Source organism: Solanum stenotomum, chromosome 8 (assembly GCF_019186545.1).
Source record: "Solanum stenotomum isolate F172 chromosome 8, ASM1918654v1, whole genome shotgun sequence".
NCBI lineage: Eukaryota > Viridiplantae > Streptophyta > Magnoliopsida > Solanales > Solanaceae > Solanum > Solanum stenotomum.
Genome location: NC_064289.1, coordinates 11,353,867 through 11,378,607, shown reverse-complemented (window position 1 = coordinate 11,378,607; position 24,741 = coordinate 11,353,867). Strand labels below are relative to the sequence as shown.

General features: G+C 34.1%; 3 protein-coding genes across 4 annotated transcripts; 1 reads left to right on the top strand and 2 right to left on the bottom strand.

The window, feature by feature from the left end:
• Positions 1–970: 970 nt before the first annotated feature.
• LOC125874548 (uncharacterized) lies at positions 971–5,720 on the bottom strand. The gene is made up of 7 exons (XM_049555450.1): positions 5,103–5,720; positions 4,162–4,214; positions 3,664–3,756; positions 3,367–3,590; positions 2,519–2,585; positions 1,668–1,772; positions 971–1,530 (listed from the first exon to the last, which is right to left on the bottom strand). Exons 1-7 carry the CDS (start codon positions 5,530–5,532, stop codon positions 1,507–1,509), a joined length of 996 nt encoding a protein of 331 aa, XP_049411407.1. The 5' UTR covers positions 5,533–5,720; the 3' UTR covers positions 971–1,506.
• A 1,539-nt stretch (positions 5,721–7,259) lies between these two features.
• LOC125874549 (protein PARTING DANCERS homolog) lies at positions 7,260–10,152 on the top strand. 2 transcript variants are annotated; one of them, XM_049555452.1, is made up of 8 exons: positions 7,260–7,351; positions 8,622–8,746; positions 8,831–8,919; positions 8,993–9,088; positions 9,182–9,276; positions 9,351–9,391; positions 9,480–9,560; positions 9,714–10,152. In XM_049555452.1, the coding sequence occupies exons 1-8, from the start codon at positions 7,291–7,293 to the stop codon at positions 9,861–9,863; spliced, it is 738 nt and encodes a 245-aa protein (XP_049411409.1). In that variant the 5' UTR covers positions 7,260–7,290; the 3' UTR covers positions 9,864–10,152. The 2 variants fall into 2 exon arrangements, with proteins under 2 accessions (XP_049411409.1, XP_049411408.1); XM_049555451.1 differs by having other exon boundaries at positions 9,477–9,560; positions 9,714–10,151.
• A 240-nt stretch (positions 10,153–10,392) lies between these two features.
• Positions 10,393–20,822, bottom strand: LOC125874542 (bifunctional aspartokinase/homoserine dehydrogenase 1, chloroplastic-like). The gene is made up of 18 exons (XM_049555444.1): positions 20,576–20,822; positions 19,455–19,516; positions 18,990–19,364; positions 18,242–18,330; positions 17,821–18,124; positions 17,585–17,637; positions 17,285–17,499; positions 17,075–17,162; positions 16,856–16,969; positions 15,456–15,554; positions 14,506–14,700; positions 14,197–14,279; positions 12,567–12,792; positions 12,115–12,260; positions 11,787–11,922; positions 11,419–11,502; positions 11,242–11,334; positions 10,393–10,896 (listed from the first exon to the last, which is right to left on the bottom strand). The coding sequence occupies exons 1-18, from the start codon at positions 20,734–20,736 to the stop codon at positions 10,651–10,653; spliced, it is 2,769 nt and encodes a 922-aa protein (XP_049411401.1). The 5' UTR covers positions 20,737–20,822; the 3' UTR covers positions 10,393–10,650.
• Positions 20,823–24,741: the final 3,919 nt, after the last annotated feature.

The following is a 24,741-nucleotide window of genomic DNA, read 5'->3' as shown; positions in this document are numbered from 1 at the left end:
TAGAGCTAGTTAGATCTAGAACAATGTATAAATAAGGACCATCAGTGAATGTAAATGGTGTGACAAAATATCTTCTCAATTCAGTTCAATACAATTTCTTCTTTTCTCTCTCAATGATCTACATTCTAACAAAGGTCCTTTCCAAAGTTCGGTATTGTTACAACAATTTCAGTCAAACTCGGATATATTTCAGATTTTTTTCCCAATTTATAATTCAGTATAAGATTTGTTCTTGTTCACTCAAATAATTAATTTTCAAGTCCTTATTCAATTTTAATAACTTTAATTTACAACTTTTCACAATGCACAAGGATGCTTTTATTATACTCAAGAGTTACCACCTTGTCCAAGTTCATGTATGTCCATAGTTTCGGTCACACAAATATTATGTCAATTCAAAACTTCAATTAGAAGTTTTAAAAAAAAATTGATTTCTTAAATTTTATGTTAAATTAAATTGCTCTAAACAAATTGAAGCAAATAAGGTAAATATATGTGATATCTCTTGCACAATCGAAAATGTGAATGGAACTGGAGTGTTTGAGATACATAGAGATAACAATGGGGTGTTAAGTTTAACCCGCAAAATTTTTAACCCGCCCCACTCCACCAAGCATTACAATTTTTTTCTTTTTCAACCCGCCTATCCCGCCCTGCATAAATCCTCACCGCATGAACCCGTTCTGCATAAATTTTTGAATATTTATCTTTTTTAATTAAGTTTGACACTAAAAATAAAATTTATAAATATTAATTCATTTTATCTTTAAGTTGTATTAATTTAATAGATGATAACTTAAATTTTTTGTTTTTAAAAGATCGATTGGGAAGCATGTAAATGAACCATTTTCATTTACTATCTTGAACCCACCCCACCTCGGATAGCCATAAAACCGCCTCATTGCCATCCCCTAGAGATACAGGTGCATCCTCTACTGAAGCACAATTAGGGACAGAAGCATATCCAAGATTTACAATTATGTATTTATATCTACTATTTATTGCAAGCTTTCATAATTTTTTACATATAAATTATGCTCTGCATCGAAAGTACTAGCTTTAGATGGACTCGGTGTCGGCATGCTACATTTGCATCTGATTAGGGAGTGAAATGCCCGGAATAAGAATGTTCATTCTCAACAGTTCAAGTGAGTTAGATTAATACAATTCAAATAAAATCATAATTGTGCTACAACATTAAGCACAAGTAGGGGCTAATTAATCCCTTTATTCCTTTCTGTTCATTATGTTTTCCCTAACAAGAGTTTAGCAGCAGAGGACGTTGAAGGGAGATATTGGCAACGCAATGCTTGAATGCTACGCATCAGAACAACGATATGATACAATTAAGATGATACAACTCAACTTGTCCTATCTGACTTCATCAACTATATATCGTTTTTCAATTTACACGAGGTAGTTGTGCATAGCGGGAGCTCAGTGCACCTGTGCATGTTGATAAAAGAGCCTTTAAACTCTACTTGGTTAGGGAACAAATAATTCTGCTTACTCAATATCTTTTACAGCGTCCTGCATTGATGAAGAACAAGTTACAACCGATCGATCATAAAATACAGATCTTTCATGACAGAGATCAAGGATATGCAAGTATCAAAATACACTAGGTTCAGTATGAGCACAGTGTAATAGGAAATGATCAGTGTTACCTTAGCGAGCCGTGTTACATAAGTTGCAGCAAGTGCTGTAAACAATAAACCAACTCCAAGGGTCAATAGCTGGTTTCCTCCTAGGCCAATTTCAGATCCTTCTTGCTGGTACATCAAGAAATATAAGTTCATTGACAGAGTAGCTGAAATTCTTGTGAGTAATTAGTTTATTATTTAAGTTCGAAACTTCCCAAATGAACAGAACGTTAAATGTTCTAACATCAAGGATGGAAAGGCAACAACTTACAATATCTCAATTTGAACAAAGTAGGAACATATGAATGGTTGTAAAGCTAATCAATAGCACTGAAAAAGGAATGTCTCAATTTGGGTCTCACATGCCCAATACCCTACTTTTGTTTTCATAGTCCATAAGAATCAAATCAGAATAGTTGGCAGGTACTTAATCTCAACCGTGTTAGCTTGTCATGAATAAAACATAACGTCCTTTTTCCTTCTTTTTTTTGATAATCATGGTGCTGGGGCTAGCTTGCACGCACCTCGACCAATTTCATGGGTACCTACCTACACAGATACCAGGTAACTTTGTCCACCAAGACTTAGCAAGATGGGGAGGAATCACCTAATGTTTTTGCCTCCAATAGGCAAGTGTCAGTCAACCAAGCAGAGCAAGTAATGTTTCTAGTTGAGAAAAACAACGATAAATTGGCAAGAGTACACTTCTGAAGCAATTTCAAATGTTATATACTCTGCCTACTTCTCTTAACAAGAAAATGCAATCCTAATTTCAGCAGGACTGGAAGAATAAAATCACAGAAATAATGACTGATTATAAGAAGAGACAAAGATTACACAGATAAGTGAACAAGATAAACAAGTGGCAAACTCACAAGAATTGCACGGCCAAATGCACCTGCACTCACGTAAGCCCATGATCCAGGAAGCATTCCAAGCCAACTGCATACAAAACATAAGATTTTATCAATATGAAGAGCATGCCTGACAAGTGATCAACAAGTCCTCAAAAAGCAAAAGTACATTTGCCACAAAATGAAGTTATCATATACTCGCACTCTTGGATAGCTATGGCATCGCACTACCCTCAACCAATCCCTCATATCTAAAAAAAAGAAATCTGAAGGAGAGGCTACTTCCACAAATCTAGAATCTAGATTGCAAACAAATCTTTACTACATTGTTCAACAAAACAGCTTTGCTAATGCTAAATATCACCCAAGGTGATCAAAGACTGTAAAAAAGAGTTTGATATCACTATACAAAACAGAAAACAGGCATGTAAAAGACACAGCCTGTTCTTCTTCTCCCCACAATTTAGGTTTATCTTTTTTTTGGCGCTTGTAATTGATCACGTAATGGACAGCTCATTTGTATCACCAGATAGCACATACCATATGATAGCTGTTACCTTGGAATTTCCACCTCAAAAACATCTCTCTGACAACAAATAAATGCCTAAGTGACTGAAAGGCCTGATATCAAATTACGCAATTCATGCAAAATTTTAGCACTGAGGTATTCCTTTCTATATGCATATGTTAAGATACATTTTCACATGAATACAAACATGCAACGGCAAATAAGGGGAAAAGAATCCGAATTCTTCCAAATCCTAGAAAATGAACTTCATCCTCGAAGTGAACCCAAAACACGAAAATTTAGACATCTGAACATTAGCCTAAAGGTGAAGAAGGAAGTGAAAATAGAAAATGAGACTCACCTTCCTAGTACATATGGTACAAACTCGACTGAAGTAAGTCCATAAAGATAATTCCCAAGAGAAAATGGAAGCAAAGGGCTCAAACGGAGAAGAGTAACAACTTTGAAACCATTTTCTCCAATTGCTTTGTCTATTGCGAGAAATTTCTTGTTCCCTTCGACCAGCTTAAGAATACGTTCACGAGCAAAATATCTGGCAATCAAGAACGCAATACTTGCCGCCACCTGAGTGCATATCACACTATTGAGAACATATTGTACATCATCGTGGCTATATTGAACGGAATGATCAGCTTACCGTTCCACCAATGGAAACAATGATGGTCCCAGTGACAGTGCCAAATAGAAGACCAGCCGACATGGTCAATGGAATGGCAGGTATTGCAAGGATCTATATCAGAAGTGTAATATTGAAAGTCAGTTCCATATAGAAACTCTAAAAGTTTCACTTATTGAGCTAGGCACATTTAATCTATTATGAATAAGAACTAGAACATTGGTCAAGCAAAAGCCCAAGAAACTTGACTGAAAATACATTAGTTTCACTTTCTGACAAAATAAGAATATTAACTCTTGCTACTTCGTGTTAGTTCATAGTATAAGCCCTCTATGAGTATCTTCTGAAGTACAAAACTTAGGCATGCACAACCTAGTATGATGGAACCGGACCAGAAAATACACCATATTTTATGTCCACAAAAAGCTTTTCCAACTAGACAACATTATACCCTTAACAAGTACATCGCTGCAGCTTCCTGAAATATTTTAAACCAAGGAAACAGAGTTTAATTCTTACTTCTAGTCCAGCATAAACTGCAACAAAAAGAGCATATCCAGCTGGCCCATAACCTGCCACGTGAGGAGCCTCAATCAAAATGAATTCATAAAAATATACTCACATGATAAATCTTGAAAATCATTGCACTCTTTATTCATTTGGCTTACAAGTTTCTCAGTTTTGTTTAAAATTTCCACCAAATTGAATTGTGTGAGATAATTGTATTAGGAAGCAAACTAGCACCAAAAAAGCCACATGGAACACAAATCAGTTCAAACAGGTCTACAAGATAAAGACACCTTGAGCTTGGCAAGCGGTAATACTTGTTTGGAAATGCTATTTCACCTATTTTTGACACATGAGGAGGAGACAGGGAAACACAAGGAGAAAAAGAGTAGATATTCGCCAAATAGTTTTGTTTTATCCAAGACAAGAAGACCGTGTCAGGTTAGGCAACAACTACATGATTGGTGCATCATTCTAGCAGTAATATGGAAATACCAAAGAAAAAGAGCCACGAGCCCAAGAGTCAATTCATATTTCCGCATAAAATTTTCTAATTAGAAATTTATGGTCATTCACCAAAAAGAAGCTTTCAACTCCCATTTAGATTAAGTGTATACTTGTGAGATTTGTCATGTAGGACATGTGTATCTTGTTCAACTTCATGATAGATTAAGTGTCTACTTGTGTGATGTCAATTGAAGTTGAGTCAAAGGACATATATATGTATTGCGCCTAATTGTTAACACCTAAATTGAGTGGAATGACTATTGATATAGTGGAAGCCAATCGATTCGGGGATTGAAGCACAGTTTGTTAATTGATTGAACTATTAACCAATAGAACTATCTAAACATATCTTATACATTACAAGTTTATGTAGTCTACTTAGAATCCAAATTCTAATGTCCACAAGCAAGTATGGAAACCAAATTGGATAAGTCATATGAGATTACCTTCAATAATGCCAGAAAACTGGTTCAAGAAAACATTAATCTGGTCCTTGTATATGTACCCAACAGTTCCAAATCCACCAATCACACCCACAATCAAAAGACCAGCCAAAATGGTACCTTTAATAGCAGTATCATCATCTCCTGACCCACTATCCCTCTCACTCGCACCATCATCATTTTTGGGGTTCAAGTTAAGCAATCTTCTGAAGCTCTGAGGAGATTTGTTTGGTGTCTTCAAAAGGGTCTGCTGTTTCTTGGTTTCCCTTAAGGAAGAACATGGTTTCAAGAAATGAAATCTTTTAGGTTTGAAACTATACAGAAACGAATTAACAGGTGAATTTGTAAGGGAAAATTGAATCTTGGGTCCTTGTTGAAAAGAAGGAAAAAGAGTGACACATAAAGGTGTTCTGCTTAAATCAATGGTGGGCATTTCAGAGGCTTTTTTTTATTTTTCTCTTCTGTTTTAAGATTGTGCTGAGTTAATTCAAAGTGTTTTGAGGACTGCTATCAATTGTGAAATTTGTGTTGCGTGTTCCATCAAAGAATGGAACTTTGTAGAATCTACTGTTATTCTGTGCTTTGATTCCAAAGAAGATTTGTTTTGTGAGGATGAATGAAATTGACTATTGGCGATTGAATAAAATCTGTGCTTCTTGTTGAAGCACGTGCTCTACCCTATCACCAAGTCAAAAGACTATATGAATAGGTTGATACCGTGACAACATTCATCTACCTACTATCCATTTACCTTTGTATTATTTGTAAGTTGAAGATGTATCGTATTTTATCTAATCGTCTTTTTCAATTATTTCTTCGCCTTACTTCTAATTTTTTTCATCCCCACTATATCCAACCACTCACATCTTCTCCACATCTCCTTTTTACACGGCCAAACTATCTCAACCTCTCTTCCCTCATTTAGTCCACCAAAGAAGCCACTCCACTTTATCCCGGTTATTNTAAACAAGACAATAAAGGAGAAGTGAAAATTAGGCATAAAAACAAAAGTAAAGGAAGTCAAAGATTCATAGTTATAATGGAGCAATGAACTTGGGCTAATAAGAAAATTTAGTGGGCTAATGACCCTAAAATGTAAAAGATATGTAAAAAATATAGTCTTCATTTTATATTGATTTTTTAAATATATTTATTGATAAAATCTTTACAAATAAAACACTACTAAAAAAATATATAAAAAATATTTTTAAAAATTAATAGCCCACGGGCTAGCCTCTGAGGCTAGCGGGTTGGCCCTACGAGGCTACGGGCCAAACGAGGCTGGGCTAAAATGCCTCGTTCCTAAATGGGCCAAAAAAATTAAGCCCAACCCCATTTAATTCAAGGGTTGGGTTGGGCCGGCCTCGCGGGCCAAGCCCATTTTGACGGCTCTACCTACTATCCATTTACCTTTATATCATTTGTAAGTTGAAGATGTGTCGTATGTTATCTAATCGTCTTTTTCAATTACTTCTTCGTCTTACTTCTAATTTTTTTCATCCCCACTATATCCAACCACTCACATCTTCTCCACATCTCCTTTTTACACGGCCAAACTATCTCAACCTCTCTTCCCTCATTTAGTCCACCAAAGAAGCCACTCCACTTTATCCCGGTTATTACTATTCTTAATTCCACTCAACCTAGTATTCTTACACATCAATCTCAATGACATCATTTTCGCCACTATATCTCTTTTAAAATAGGAGTTTTTAACTAAGCAACACTCCATTCCATACAATAAAATCGACTTAACCACCTCTTAATATATATTTACGTCAATATTAGACATGCATGAAATATCTTAAATTATTTTTATACTTAAATTTGTATTTGTTACGATGGTCCCTTTACCTTTTCGAAATTTACAATTGGCGTGAATAAAATAGGTAACTGAAAATAGTTAAAGAGATTCAAAAGTCGCTAAAACTAGCTAAGTTTTCACTTATTTAAGTTCGAAAGCCATTTCACCATATTTCCACATCAAAAGTAACTACCTTTTAAATAAAATTTCAAATAGTGACTATTATTTAAAATTCGGCTTATCCGTATAAACTATTACCACAAAAATGGTTTGGTCAGTTGGACGGACCCAGGCCCAAATGGCCCAAAAATTGGAGGACGGGATGTATATAAACCAACTCAGAATATTCAAATGCTGAAATCACAAAAAAAATCTGAATAATTAGTGATGAATCGAGGATTCAGAGACTCGACGCCATTTTCAAATCCTTCAAGCTTATCGACTTCAAGTATTATCTCATTTTCTCTTGTTCAACGATTTTTTTGTTTGTTTTACAACAGCAATTGAAGGATCTGCAATTCATTCTGCTTCAAAATTGCAATTTACAGTGTGTTGTTATAAATTTGTGTGATTGTATGAAGAATGATGACTGGCTTTGTGTTAATACGAGTTTCAGTTTTTCATTTTCTGTGTTTATTTCGAATTTTGAAGGAGTTAAAGTCTGTAATTACTCAGTTCTGAATTTTTGGAATTTGATTAACGTACATGAAGTAGATTTTTGTGTATTTACTCTGTTTTTCATGAAAGTTTTTTTGTCAATTTTGTTTGATTATAACTTGAAATGCATTTCAAGCATTGAGTTTCGGATTTTGAAAGGAAATAAGTTTGTAATTTACTCGGTTCTGATTTTTTGGAATTTGATTTAACGTACTCGTAGTAAATTTTTGAGTATTTACTCTATCTTCGTGATTTTTTTATGTCAATTTTGTTTGACTAAAACCTAAAATGCATTTCAAGCATGTGAATTTGAATTTTATTCTGCCTGTTATAGAAGTTCATAAGTGGCATCCCATTCCTGATTCCCCTATCTGCTGATAAATTTGATCAGTGTTTAGTTCGAGAGGTGATGGATCAGCTTTACGTTCTAAATCTCGAATGATCTGTAAGGTTACTTTGTACATGATGTATTTGGGACTAGAAGTGGAGTAGTCTGATTTTCTTTTGTGAGTGGTTTGTTCAACTGAGTTCCTACCGCTCAAAGTAATGCACTTCTATGTTTGAATGTGTGATATGCAGATTTTGGAGGCTTGATAAACATCGCGAACAATTGTGTTTTATGTATTATTTGATGTGTGTGTTGTATTGATCATTATCATCAATGTTTAGTAATTTTTAGATGACAAATATTTTGACAATTTATATTAACAAATTGCTTGAATGATTCATTTGCTTATTCTTAGCTTTGAATGATTAAGATCAATAGTTCTCATGTATGGAAGAAAATTTCTCTGCTCACTTGATTGTTCTGCGTTATACACTATTTTATACATTTTCTGTCTCTAGTATTCAGGAGAATCCGTAATGCACTCTCAAATAAGTTCTTTACAAGGTTTTTGCAGTTCTTATCTCTAGGAACGGTATTTTCAGCGTTTGTTTTGCTTTTGGTAAACAATATTTCCAGATATATTAACTGTTCTAGATTGCCATTTTAAAGGATCAATTGCACTGCACCTACAAAGCAAATGACATGCATTACCATTGACCATCAACTCTTGCAGGTAGCAGTGGTGTTTGTATGATGAGTAGCACATGGAGGGATGAACAACACCCTTCCTTTCTCAATTTCATCTCTTGCTTTCTCAAGGAAAATTCTTTCCGTTTAAATATTGTGCCAATTGCACCGGTAAAACTACTCTTGTCAGCTGTCTTGGTCTTCATATAAATTCTTTCTTTAGCTAATGGAAGTAATAACATTTCCGATTTACAGGATTTTATCTTTAACTGCGGTGGTTTGTCGGTAGCTTTCATGTTTCTGACCAATTGGGATGGTGTCGATACAGAATCTTTCTATAGAAAGTAAACATGCCGTATATCTGTCAAACTCCAGTTTCACTTGATCTAAAATTGATAAGATTGTGAATTGATGTAGAGTTCAGAAATTGAAGGAGCAGTTTGCAAACTTCTATGTTGTTATCACCCTTCCTACAAAGGAACAAAATGATTCTTTGATACACTCCTATATCAAGTGAGTCAATTTTAACTTCACCTTCAATTGTATTCTGTATATCAAACTGGTGCTTATTTGAAGAACTAGGATAATCTCTTTATCTTTCTGAAGGTATGGAGTGCAACTTGGAAGGCCAACATTTGTTCCTGTTCGAGATCTGGAGATGGGCTTCGAAAAAATTGTGAAGATAGCACATGCTCGTGGGGGTAAGATGGCAGTTCTCTCAAGCTAAACAAAAGAAACTTAAATATATAATTTACCTCCAAAATATCTGTTGCAGCATGCAAACGCCAGGATGCATTGGCAAAAATAAAAGCTGAGGTAGATGGTTGAACAGGTTCCCCAATCTCTTCTGACTAATCACCTGATTTTTTTCTAAACCTGAGAGAATTTGTCTTGCTGTTAGAAGGAAAAATCAGTACAGGCCATGGAGATTTACCTACAAGTGGTTACATCTATACCTGGGGTTGACAGCCATGGCGCAAATGTGGTAATTTATTTAGTGATATTTCCGAGTTGTGTTGCATCAGATTTGTTACCTTTTCCTGTTCATAGCATGTGCTTTAAAGAATGATAGAAGTGCACATCATCAATTTCATGCATTTAGTCCTCGACTCACTCTCTTTTCTTTCGTCTGTTTCAGCTTAATCAAACTATTGGTTCAATTGAAGCAATAGCTAAGTCGTCAAAGGAGTACCTTCTGGAAACTACTGATCTTTCACCCACAACAGCTGAGACAATCACAAGGTTTTTCCGGGATCCAAAGTTTTATCTTGCTCCTAAAATTGGCTGAGTTATACTGTTTAGTCTAGAGCATTCAGAGTCATGCACTCTGCAACGACTTATCTCAAGAACTACAAATGGAAGTCGAACAAACTTTATTCCCTGGAAATGTAGCTTGAAGTCCTGTGGTAGTGCTTCTGTATCAGTAGTTGTAACCTGATTAGAGGACTCAAAAAGAAATCACAAGGCTCTTAAAAGCTTACTTCTCTTGCTTAATGAAATATGAAGGTATATTTGTATTAAGTTGATCCAAGTTCACTGAGGTCCTTTTAAGGAATATCAGAATTTCGTCTACATTGATGTTTGAGTTCTTCTATCTTGTTTCAATATCTGGTCCTTCATATGGCTAAATCTCATGAAGAAACTTGTTTTAATGGAAGGTTTCAGCATTTAAGGTATAGTTTCAATGGTGCTGAATGATCATCTACAACGTAAAAACTGCTTCAATTTCGGTTCTCTTCTTTTTAACGTAGTAAAGCTCTGAAATCTGAGGTGAATTCCAATAGTTATGAAGGAAAAAGAAAGCTTGAACAGTTAGTTAATTGCATTGACATACAACATTAACATTCACTAACAAGGTGTATCCAATCATGACCATAATACAGCTTTAGTACCTATCAGACTTATTCCTAAATAAGCAACCTACGATGATAAGTGCCATGATACAAAGTGAGTAACACTATCAGCTGCTCACAATTACACAACAATCATGTAACTATATATCTGCTACTACTAGGAGCAAGGGGGATGACCAAATGAAATGCAGAATTATGAGTACAGGGGGGAAGCACCATGCATTATGACGGAGCACCAAGATATGAGGCAAGTCGCAATATATCACTGAATATTCCACCTGCTGTCACTTCAGCCCCAGCTCCCGGACCACGAACTATTAGAGGTTGCTTACAATATCTTTCAGTAGTGAATGCAATTATGTTGTCTGATCCAGAGAGTTGCGCGAATGGATGGTCCTTGTTGTATCTCCGCAATTCAACAGCACCTTTTCCGTTGACAACATCCACTACTCCAACATACCTCAAGACCTTCATGAATATCAACATTTTCAGATGCGGTTATATAAATACAAGAAAGGAAATTTCTCCTCTCTCTCAAATATTTAACATGCAACTTGAAAAACTCTCCCCCACTGGGATTCTAACGGCTCTTAGTCCCATATAAAGTCATACTCCTCCTGCGCAAAACTAAATGTTTCATGTGACTTGGTAAAGGTACTGAGATGATGCTTGAAAATTGATTGTTTGACATTACTACGATCTAAAAAAGGTATGGAAAAAAGTAACTTCAGTGGAGGGAGTATAGCAGGTTCATTCAGACAACATGACTAACAGAATACTCGAGGCTCAATTCTACAAGTTCAGAGTACTCACCTCCTCTTCATCTTCAGCCTCCTGCCTCTGTTTAGACAACTCATGATCAAATTTTGGCAGGTCCAGCAAAAAGTCCTCGGCAGATGCTGTAGCCTGAGAAATCCAGAAAATATCACTTCATAGAGAACAAATATGCCTTGCCAATTAATGTTGCATGGATATAAGCTAAGCACTCACCCTTAAAGGTTCTGGCACAAGGCTCTGAACAGGGATATCTGAAAGCTCTAGGTTTAATCCACTTTCTCTAGCGAGAATTATCACCTGGAACAGGGAAGGTTTTGCACATCAAAATCATCAAGCCATGGGTAAACTCAAAAATAAAACTTGGTCTTTATTTGTAAGGAGGAAAGGGAAATCAGCACAACTGAAAAACCACAACAAGGTGGGATCAGTATAGAAGTAAATTGACAGATATCGTTTTTGCAACACTAAGTTGTGGTTGGAAATTTCATCAAGCATTGAACAAAAAGAAAAAGAATGAGATCTTGCATTAGGTTACACTTCATAACAGTAACTGTAAACATCCAAAACCTATCAGCCAATACCTTTCTGGCAACATCTGTTCCAGATAGGTCATCCCTTGGATCTGGCTCAGTATAACCAGCCACTTTCGCCTCCTTCACCACTTGGCTAAAAGCTTTTGTCCCCATAAAGTTATTAAATATGTAACTCAGAGTTCCACTGCCACAAAAAGAAAAGAAAAGAAAAAATGCATGGAAATGAAAAAGGAATCAGATTAAATAGAGAAGTTTTGCACTCAAATGGTGCTTCTTGTAGCTAAGACAAGGATAGCTTCATTATAACAATCCACAATTTAGGATAAGATGAATTTCATCTGAATCCCATAAAATGAATAATCTCATTCATACCAACCTAAAAATACCCTCAATCCGCAAAATCTTGTCCCCAGTTTCAAGAAGACCACGTAAGGTGCTAATGATTGGTAGTCCAGCTCCAACAGTAGCTTCATAGAAGTAATGTGTATATGATTGTCGTTGTAGATCTCTCAGCTTCAAGTACTGGAAGCAATAGAAGGAAAATACAAAATAAAAAGTATGAGAAGCTTCCTCTTCCAGCTATAATTACCGTTTACTCGCTGGTTTTGTCTTGCGGTATTTTTCAAATAGAGATAACAACAGTAGTTTTACAAGGACTTTATCTTTTCTCATCTTTCATAATGGAAAGACAGCGTAAAGAAAAATATAATTACAAAGGGCAGAAAACTTGATTATTGACATAGTGGATCAAAGCGCTATTTCCATAAAGTTCGCGAGGTTAAGCACTTTTAAGAGGAAAGGAAATCAAACATGAAAGTACTTAGTTACCCGGTCAAGTGGTCCTGAATTAGCCTTTTTATTTGGGGTGACCACATGGATTCCTCTATGTAACCAGTCATAGTAATGGCTTGCGATATGAGAGTCTGCAGTGCAATCCACTAGAACACTATTTGGGATGAAATAATTTTCACTCACGCGTTGAACAAACTTATTCAAGTCAGCCGTTTCTCCTTTTTGACTTCGCAGCTCTTTCCACTTCGACAAATCAATACCCCTATCAACATTGAAAAGAACGTCTTGTCATCACAACCCCTGAAGACAGTTCAATAATATTTACTGACAGAAAGCAGCAGTGACCAGCTGGAAAGGCTTTGTATCTTTTTTGAACCAGCAAGTTAACCAATAGCAAGAAAGACGTAATGAATATTAAATAGGTAATAGTGAAAAATAAGTAGAAGGAGAGAGAAGATGTTAAATTCCTTGTAAACTTTAATTTTTCAATCTTATTAAAGATCTACCATGACACACAGAGATTGACACTGAGGAAACCTGTGACTTTGGAATATCAGTAACATAAAAAAACTTGGAAGTTCCTTGGTCACATTGAAACTAAAAATGTAAAAAGCTATATAAAGTTATAAACGAAGAAAGCATGAGATCAGCTTAAAGGACGGGAAGAGAGGGAATAAATGTACACTCATATCTAATAGCACATTTCTAGCTAAGACTACACCATTTGAAGTAGCAAAAAATGAATTATAAGTCAACTCACCAAAAAATTCAAGAACCAAGCAACAGATACTCCAGGCTTCTTTATATGAACCACAAAGTAAGCACTAAGTTGGCAAATATTTTAGAACTCTAGCTTTGATGAAACCTTTAGGAGAACTTTTTTTCTTTGTCAGGTTAGCAGTTGCTCATTTATTATTCTACATAAATGCAACTATTAATTTTACAAAAGAAGCTCTAATCAAAAGTTCCCAATTAGCAAGTACCCCTTCCATTCCTATTTCTATTACTAAATATCCTGTTTCCGCTCCAAGAAGACTGATCCCTGTCTATAAAGGTAAAAGCTACTTGACAATTTGTGTAATCTAAATATATATTTTCTTTCATCTTCGTGCTAATTTAATCCAACAGCCACCTGAATTTGTTCATTTAATCTATCAACATAAAGGTATATCTAATAAAAAAGTAATCAAATATTCTATTATTAATCTTCATACTAACCAAAAGACAAGATGAAGGGAGAAATAAGAGGACATATGGTTCCCTAAGTTTGACTAATAAAAGTTCATTTTTCATTTCTGAGCGATCAGCACCCTGAACAAGGTTGGAAACATGTCATCCAAAGGCAAAAACATAATATATTCTTCTGGGATGGGTAACTGCAATTGAGCAGTTAAGATTTTGTATTTGCTATGCAAACTTCATCGTTTACCAAAGTGATAAAGAAAGTAATTCAATTGAAAGAAAAATAAGTATCTCTGCAATTAGTCGAAAAATTCAAATAGTTAGAAAATATCTTGTTCTGTTTATCCATTAGAATAACAATTTTAGAAATCTTTCTGCCTTTTTGCACTTCATTTTTTTAATTCAGATTCCTTTATTCTAAACAGAAAAAGACAATCAAAAAATCTCAGGGCCAAAGAAGGAAAGATGGATTTTCAAGACTTACGAGTCGCTTAATAGCATTGAGTCTTGTCCAATTATACCCATCACGCGCAAGTCAATGTTGAATTTTTCCTTTAAGATGGCTGACTGCCAATGAAAAGAAAAGATGTTATAAAAGTCTCTACTGCCTTTAAATGATCATTAACATTAATAGGTGAAAGAAAAGATGTTATAAAAGTCTCTACTGCCTTTAAATCATGGGCATTAATAGGCGAAAGAATGATTTTCAATTGAAGAAAACATATATTGACTTCAATAGTTGTTGCCTGTAGGATACAAAATAACTAATTAGCATGAACTTGAATTGAAAGACCTGATCCTTGAGCTGGTCAAGCAATGTACCCCCTATCAACCCAGGTCCAACAATGCCCACAGCAATAGCAGTTCTTGTCAAATAGAATCTTGAGTGCACAGCACGTAAAGCCCTCACACAGTCTTCTTGCTTAACAACTACTGTTACATTGTACTCTGAGCAACCTTGAGCTATAGCACGAATATTGATATTTGCCTGCAAAATAAAATATGACTTAAATAAAATGTTAAACATTAAAGATCATATGAAATTCAACTCCTTACGGTGATCATCTTATATAACTCTTGCTTGACTGTTGTCATGGCATCGTTTTTATGGAAAGCAACACAGTTGCCAAAAGCAGACAGCAATCAAAGCCAAGTTCAAAGCTCATATAAACTGTAGATTATATTACGTAATACCAAGAACAGTATGGTAGATAGATTATAATTAAGTGAGCTTCACATAGCCAGTACCAAGTCGGCATAAAGGAGGAGACTTGCAGTAGGTTGACACACCGTGTTAAAGTAGTCATGATATCATGAATCAAAGATGAAGGTTACAAATATAATGGGCCCGTATACAGTGGAGTGGATACAATGGGATTAGTATAGCGGAGCTCAACTACTTTGGGATTGAGTAGTAGTTGATTGATCGATATGGTAGTTAGAGAATTGCATATGAATGCATGTAAGGGCTCATGACAGTTGCAAAATAAACTATAGATGATATTTTATTTTATTTTCTTGAAATGGATAAACTATAGACGAAAATCAGGAGAATATTAAATCTACACAAGATATATCCAAAAATGGTCAAATACAAGCAGTTTTTCAATTTAATAGGGTTTAAAGAATATCAGTTAACTCATTGGAATAGAAAAATTACCAGTTAACTCTACACAAGACACACCTATATACATTCACATAAATGTTCTCTATTATTATTTAAAAGGATCGGAAATACCAAACCTTTGCAAGTGCACTGAAAAATGTAGCACTAACTCCAGAAGAGCTTGCCATTCTCTGACCAACAGCAGCCAAAATACTACAGCCTGGAATCACTGAAATCTGGAGAAGAATTGAAATTTATCAGGTTGCTTAAAGAAGTCTTTAATCAGGTAGATGAAAATAATGTTGCATACCAAGTTAAGTGACAAAAAAATAAAAGCAGAAAGCATTAGCTTCATATAATATTCAAATTCAGATTAATGGTACCCGAAATCCCACAACTAACTTTTGTTAAGAACATAGAAAGAAGCACATGACTGCTTCAAAAACCAAGTTCAAATTTCATAAAAACTCTATACCATCTCATAACAGGATAAGAATTTTCAAATCTAACGAATTTCTGGAAAGTGTGCTGATTTTCCTTATTTATCTAAGCTCTTATTTTAACAGAGGAAGGTTGTGTGAAGCAGTTTTATGTGCAAGATTGTTTCCTCTCAGGTTAGCTTTACTTTGTATAATATTTTTAGACGGAAATACCTACTGAGTGTTGACATGTGCTGGTGATATTTTTAGTCAATTAGAATTACCCCCTACAAAATGTAGCAGTTGCAGTACGTGTTCATTTCTGAGATGTCTACAGGAGCTGAAAGTGATTACCAGACTTTTCCTACACTTCTCTTTTTGGCTATTCTAAGTTTCAATATGCTTCATGATTTCAATTGCCTGATCATCATGAATTCAATACCCATAACTTTTAGAAAAGAAATTAGCATCAAGCAGAGTTAATGATTACAGCACTGCTCATGAGCACCCTGAAAGTTGTTGATCCAGTTCTCCTTCCCATCTTTTGTGCATCTAGAGACCACTAGCTTTTACGGCTTTACTTTACTAATTCTTAAGCAGTTAAGCTTGCTTGATTGGGCTTCTCAAGTTTTAAGTTGGAAAAACGAGAACCTACAAACCCAGAAGCAGTCTTTTCAGATCTGCTAGTCAACCTAATTTTTTTTTGGAACAATGAGAGGAAAAACTCCCACAGTTGTTCCACATTATGAGTGGACATAAATGCAATGCTCAACCCCACACTAAACATTTTTCTCCTCTTTCTGTTATAGTTAGCACCATAATAACTTTATTGTGGAATTCATGATCCCTATGACTCTGAGTTACATTTTGCAAACCCATCGTCACTCTATGCCCTTAAGCAATGAGGTTATCTCCTCCAAAAGAAGTGTTCAAGATTTGTGACATAGTTATCATTATGGATTCTTCTGTTTGTCATTCTGAACTTATACAACGCCTAAAAGAAACAATTTATACGATAACAGGTATAGTGGAGCATTGTTCCTGCTTTTTCCCTTTTTACTTATGCTGATCCACAACTGTGTTTAACTTCAGAAATTGAATCGAAAAAGGCAGAATACCTGAGAAAGGCGCCCGGAACTCAGAGCCTGACCAAACCTAGACTCTAAAGCATCAGCAACAGCTTTCACTTCTTTTTCAGGCACCGCAAAGCAGATTGAATGCTCACTACTAGCCTGTATTGTAGCACTCGATTAATTTCATGAAGTTATAAGCATCAACACTCACTAGAGCTAGTTTGTCAATCATAAGCTTAACCCGAAATCAAAGAATAAACATACCTGTGATATCATGATTACGTTAGCACCAACACTTTTTACTGTACCAAAAATGTCACTAGCTGTACCAGGAACACCAGTCATTCCGGTTCTGCAGAAAGTAATTGACTTTGCGTAAGAAAAGAAATTTGTAAATAGATGTACAGTATGACTGGATGCAGTGCAGTCCTAACACCCAACAATTCTTTTTGGCAAATAAACTATTGGTCCTACCCCTCAACATTCACTAGAGCTAATTTGTCAATCGTGGCAAATCCTTTGACGGGGGATTCTGATATCTGTCCATCTTCAAATTCATTATCAGTAGATCGGCAGATCCTTGTTCCAGGTGCAGCAAGGTTAAAGATGTTTTTTATTATGATCGGAATGTCATATTGCATAACTGGAACAATTGTCCGTGGATGTAAGACATTGGCACCAAAATATGACTGCAAAAAGATGAGAAATTTTATATTAGAAAATGCCTTGACAGCTCTTATTAACTTTAGAAACCACATAGAATCACGACATCACCATTTCCCATGCCTCTTGATAAGATAGTCTCTCCAGTATTACTGCCTCACTTACTGCAGATGAAGTACCCTTTAGTTGATCTTAACTTCATAATGGAATTTCATCATTGATTTTAAATAAAAAAGGGAATATATGAGCAACTAATAGAGAACAATGATGCTTGATACAAAATTTCGCTAGAGAAAGGTCTTCATATGTTTCAGATTGAGCAAAGCATGCAATGAGTGAGGATAAACCTTTTCTTGGATCAGCACTATAGACACCATCAACATCTGTCCAAATCGTGACTTGACGTGCTTTAAACAGTGCCCCCATGATAGCTGCAGAGAAATCACTTCCATCTCTTTTCAAAGTGGTAGGAATGTCTTGGGGAGTGCTAGCTATAAAACCAGTTGCAATGATAGTCATGGATGGATTCTTAGAGTACCATTTCTCAAGCAATTCCCCTGACTTGAGATAATCTGGATCAACTTGATTAGAGCTCATGGGGTTCACAACAAGCACCTCTCTTGTGTCCATCCATTTACACTCTACACCACTCTGCAAATATAGGAATTTGAGAAAAATTCATAAATGTGTGAACAAAATTTTAGTTTACATAACTAGAAGATACGAGGAGCGTTCTAAAGACCGGAAAAGATCATATGCGAGAATCACCATTCTGACAACAGATGCCAGCAACTGAGCAGACCATAACTCCCCATGCCCAGCAACAAAATCCGTGAAAGATTCTGTTGCATGACCAGCTACAATACAAATAAGCTATTGTGTCAGTTGAAAGCAAAAGTAGCAGGTTTGGTTCAAAATCAGATACTTCAGGAAAAATATGGTCAAATGAAGAAACTTTAGCTTGGAAACAATTCAGTTCTACTAAAAAAAAAGATCGAAAATGACCATTATGCCAACCTCAGCCTCATGACTCTGACAATTACCACAGCATGAAGCAAAGACCGTATTGCACTATTTGTGTTGAGAATACAATTAAATAATAAAAGTGTACCCTCTCTAACAACTTAAGCTTTTAGATGAGATGGTCACACACTTCAACATGGTGTCAGAGCGCACGTGAGGGGCATGTTGAAAATACAATTAAATAAAAAAAGTGTGATCTCTCTAACATCTTAAGCTTTTAGATGAGATGGCCACACATTTCTACAATTTGATGTTCTTTTTACAGGGACGCTAAGTGGTGGAGCAAAACGACAATTCAAAATACTCTAAAAGAATTTTCCTTCATTTTTAGTATTCCACAAAAAATTACAATTATCTGACAATGGAACTGCCAAGAGTAGTCCAAGTTTGAAAAGTTCTTTTCCTATTATTTTTTCCATAATTACGAACATAGAGGTTCTGACAAGTGTTTCTTTGAGACATTCAGCAAGTAAAGAGGGAAAGCACAATCTACCAATGTATATTGCACGGAGCATGGCTTTTAGGTTGTTGATGTCATGATGAATACGAGATAAGAAACTAGCAAGCTCATCGCCATCAAGTAGATCCATAGCAGTTAATTTGTGTTTTTCTAGAACAGCATCTAATGCGGTTAGGTACGACTCATCTCGTGACTGGGCCTTGTAAATCAGATCATACATCATATCTGTGACCTTTGACATTGCAGACACAACCACCAACTTTCCTTCTGATTGGTCCTGAATTATAACATCAGCAACGTTGCGAATTCTTTCAGAGTTCCCCACACATGTACCACCAAATTTATGAACAGACCAGCTGTCACCTTTAAGGAGCTGAATATTTTCTGTAGCTCCATCCAATAAGTATTCTGCCAAAACATCAAATGGGAGAAGAATGGAAAATCAAAAACTGAATAAAATCATATAGGATGATACTTAAGGTTTCAACGTAGATTAACCTTCAGTTGTAACAGCTGCCCTTATCCCGAACTTAAACAACTCTCCTCTTTCCCATTTTGAACTAAAAATCATTAAAACAAAGATAGGCTTTAGCAGAATAGAAACATTAAGCTAGAAAAAATTGCTCAAAGGGAAAAGTAAAACATAGTAATGATACCGTGGATACCTATTACTGTTGAATCGTGTGATTATCTCATTTAATAAGGACTGTGTAACATCTATCAGGAAAGCATTTGATGCAGAACTCAATAATATGCTCAAGTAAAATCTTGGTTTTTAGTCAGTGGCCAAATCTTTTGTACAATCACAAAAAGAGAACATGGAATTAGGATATAAGATGTACATTCTCATGAGTCATGCCTTAGATATCTTAATTAGATAACTGTTGAAACTTGAGACAACAAATCTTCGTTTTAACTTGTTGTATAAAACATATAGTACAATTTTTTAAACAATTTTAACTTTTAATTAGATGAAAATATAGAGCACTTCATATAGCAATAATTCCATATACAAGTTTAAGCTCCCATTTGGAAAATTTGAGTTTTTGAAGTTGTAATTTTTGGAATTTGAAGTTGCCTTTGTACTTGTACAGCATTTTAGTTGGGGAAAAATTGAAGTTTTGTAAGTGGAAATCCCAAAAACAAGCCCTTGAAAATATTTGAAAATCCATCAAATTTTGATGGTCAAACGGATATTTGAAATAAATTTTCAAAATCTATGGCCAAATGCTAGTTAAAAAATTGTCCATGCAGCTCACTGGACTAATTCCATGGGTACCTGCTAACTCCTACCAACACAGGTACTAGGCAGGGGTTTAAACCTGAGAAATCACGATTTCAGTGGGTCAATATTTTGACCGAGATTCAAAAGCTTCCCAATCCACACTAGAACTCTATCAAGGTGAAGGCAAAGTCGACAAGGACATCAATGGCCTCAGAAATACAAAGGAAGCTAAAAATTAAAAATAATAAACCTATGTAGGAAATGTTTGAGAAATTATAGTGGAAGAAACTGCATGTTAACTCATAATAATGTGAAAGAGAACACATACAGGAAAAAAAAATGCAGAACATAAATAGTACATTACAGAGAGAGATCGAGAAATCGAAAAAATTACTTGAGAAAAGGATAGCATTGCAGGAGTGGAAATGTATGTGTGTTGTTGTTAAAAGCATCGATTTTCTTCACCCTTGCCTTCAAATACGTGTCTGGTAAGTAGGAATTTGAAGAGAATTTAGATGAACAACATGGCGAAATGGAGGATGAAGAAAACGCCATTGTTGTTTGGTTGATTGAGATTTGAGAGTGACAATAGTACAGTGGAAGAGTGGTGTGGTGTGGTGCTTCTTTTATAAAAAAAAAAAGAATATAATATATATATTTGGAGGTCCTGGTTAATTTGGGTGCTAATTGAAACACTTTGGACCACTACCTTCCGCCGCTTCTCCTGGCCCGCCCGCCATAAGAAATTTTCTTTTTCGTCAGTTATATATATTTTAAAATTACAAACGTACTCCCTGTATTATAAATATATGGTCTCATCAATATTATAAATTAATAATTCTTTAAAAGTACAAATATATCTAAAACAATTTGGTAAATATAATTCTATTGTGTTTTTTTTGTTAAAATTTAAATTTAGTTGAAGTTCATCTCTAACTTTTCTTATTGCGTCAAAAAGTTTTGATGTTGTTTTTTCGAACGCACTATAAATTTGTAAATAATTTTAGATGTGATCAGTGTTTACTTATCCTTAAGTGGTTGCAAAGGTATTGTATCATCTTCATTCTTTAACTTCATCATCAATATTATTTTTTTTCTGATGACATCCATAATTTCTTCTAAGTAATGGACCTCTGAACATGTATCACTTTCATCCCCGGATAATTCAAAAGGTTATTGACGTCAATTTTTTTGTGGTAACTGAAATTGTAAGCGTCTAAAGTTTCAATACTGAAATACAGCAAACCTGAAAGGAAAATAGCAAGCAAACAACAGTATTTGTAATTGAATTTATGCGAAGGTTACAATCTTTATAAAATCTTTAAGAAAAGATAGGTAATCCCCTGATTCTTCTCTTCAATGATGTTCTTGATTTGATGGAATACTTGCGGCTCAACTTTTAGAGTGAAGACTTCTTTGTACTTGCGGCTCAACACTTGGAGCAAAGACTTCTTTGTATGCGGAAGACTTGCAGATCACCACTGAAGAGTAAGGATTCTCTATGTATTTCTATGTGTCTTCTTCTTTTCTTCCTCCTTTTTTCTGGTCTTATGAAGACCTCTTTATATAGGCTTGAGCTAGGGTTTTAGGGGTATTTTTGTCCAAACAATTTTGGTCCTTGGGTTTGAAGAACACGAGTTGGGCTCGTCTTGTCAACTTAATGGACTGATCCAAATGTGATTTGGACTTTATTTAAGTCATATATTTTGACTTAATTATTAATCCGACTTTATTAACCAGTAATTTAACTTAGACCAATATATCATGAATTTATGGATTAATTCAAAATTTAATATGGATTTATCAATAAAATTTCACTGTCTACAGGAATCATTAATCATGACCTCAAGTTCATGAATAACGTTTTTTATAGAACACTTTTTAAATTAATAAATATTAATTTATCGATTAAATAATACCTCTATAAAATAATAATATTTTTTGACTTGACCAATGTATCATGAATTTATGGATTAATCCAAAATTTAATATGAATTTATCAATAAAATTTCACTATCTACAGGAATCATTAATCATGACCTCAAGTCATGAATAACGTTTTTTATAGAACACTTTTTAAATTAATAAATATTAATTTATCGATTAAATAATACCTCTATAAAATAATAATATTTTATAATCTCATCTATATTAATTTACTGAGGCTTTACTGTAATTGAAAATTTAACAATATATAGAGTATGTCAAATGTAACACACAACTCTAGTCCCAAAATATGAGTTAAACCTCACTAACACCATTCTAATAACAGTGTGATTTATTAATTCTTTATCATTTTATTTCTTGAGTTAAGAGAAAAAGGAAGGGTTGAAAATCAAATTGTTTCACTAGTCAAAAAAGTTATTTAAGTAGTTGAATTGATTCCACTAATAATTAGCTGGTATTTAAGAGTTAGGTGTGAGCTATTTTTTATTTATTTTTATATATACAACTCACATTGCTAGAGCCTATAGATTCCATGTTACTAATTTTATTTTTTTTAAACTACAAAGTAGAATCATAACGTCGTGTCTTGAAATTACTTGTAGCTATTTTTAAAGTACAAGTCACAGATTAATTCATTATGTTTTGCAACTTACTAGAGTACAAATTATACAACTTTATATTATATTATATTATTTTTATTATAAATAGAAGAGAGAAAAAACGTTTTTGTTAATTATAGGAGTACTCCACGTTTTCTTTTCGTCAGGTCAAAAAGATACGACTTTTTTGTTAATTGAAGCATGGTTGATTTGGCTGTATTTTACTTTTTTGTTTTAATGAAGCGTGACTTAATGGATTAATATATATTTTCTAAATTGAAAGGAGTAAACACACTCAAGATAATAAGATAAGTTTTAAAAAATCATGAATTTATATCGTTTAACCTTATGTCTAGGGATCTTTTAATAATAAAAACATACAAAATTTCTCAGCAAAAATTACTATAAGAAAAAGGAAATTGGTCTTACCTTACTAATCATAAGTTTGTTCAAAACCTTTATAATCTTTTTTTTTCATACATATAATATACTTGCTTTTTTCATTTTATTTATATATTGGTTGTAGACCTCAAAAAAAATTGAGACTCTACAAAATGAGTTTAATTTTAGTAGGATTTTTGGAGATTATTTTATCCTAGAACCTAGTTCATGTAATATATTTTTCTAAAGAGTAGTCTACAAAATTTCATAATTAATAAAATATTATTCATAAAGAAATTAAGATGTGGTCGAATTATTCTTGATAACCAAATCATCATATGTTAAAAATTTAGAGAGAAAATCAAGAGATGATTAATAATGTGGGCTTATTTACAGAGATGGTCTGCTAGATAATCGAAGTTTAGTTTGGACTTTGGCGGATTATTGATCATTACTTAAAATAGAACATTTTGAAATCAAATTATTTTGATTGATTTGGGTATTACATTCAAATAAAGGATATTTCTGAATATTTTAATAACAATCGAAGTATATTTAATCATATGATATAACTAAATAAATTTAGGTAATAAACGAGGATAAAGAATAATATATATATTCAAACTTTTTTCCATTTTAAGAAAGGCAAATTCTAAATTGTTTGGGTTGCCCCTTTAAGTCATCGAAGAGCAATCGGACATGTCTTATTTCATTGCCCCTAAAGGTCAAATCAATCCCTTTCGAGAGTTTTTATTAATTTCCACCTATCTTATTCATTCATTGATTGATGTTAGAACTATATATTTTTCTTGAGTGATAGATATAAATTAATTTATAGAGTAAATACATCAAATTATTTTTGAATTTGGGAGCAAAATTTATTTTAATAGTTTAACTAAACGAGTATTTAAATATTTCCTTGACAACTTTAAATAATTTAAATATCCCATAAGGGGTGACGTGGCGGAGTGCTGAATTTATAAAATCTACCTATGTCATTTTTTTTTATTGACCAACATATAATTGACATTTAAAAAAAAATCTTGATATATTAATTTTTTAAATAATATGTAAATTTTCTTATTAAATGAAATTCGTAAATTCTTTTTTATTTTTTATTTTCCTCTTTATTTTGTTGTCTTCTCCAATACACCTCCTTGTCCGTTGAAGCACATTTTCCTTTTATCTTCATCCCACTTGTATCAACTATTTTCATTTGAGTAGCTCTTTAATAATATGTAAAATTCTACATCAATACCACATTATTGACATCGATTTCATTTTATATTATTGACGTGAATTTCACAAATATAAACTGTCTTGAATTTTGTCTAATCCATTTTGATTTTTTATTATTTTGTAGAGCTAAAAATATGGATCAACCTTCTTTTTCTTTTAGATCGCTTCCAAAAAAATCAATCTTCAAGAGGGCAGATTTGAAGGGAAAGTTCGAAGAAGAGAATGTGAATTTTCTTCACTAAAGTTATTCTTAAAAAAATTATTGAATGATGAAGAAAAAAGAGCACTGATAATTGGAATGGTGAAGAACAAGGAAGAAGAAAGAGAGGAGGGCAGAGGGCGACCATACAGATTTGTGAAGAGGAGGTCCACTAATTAAAAGAATTTAAAATTA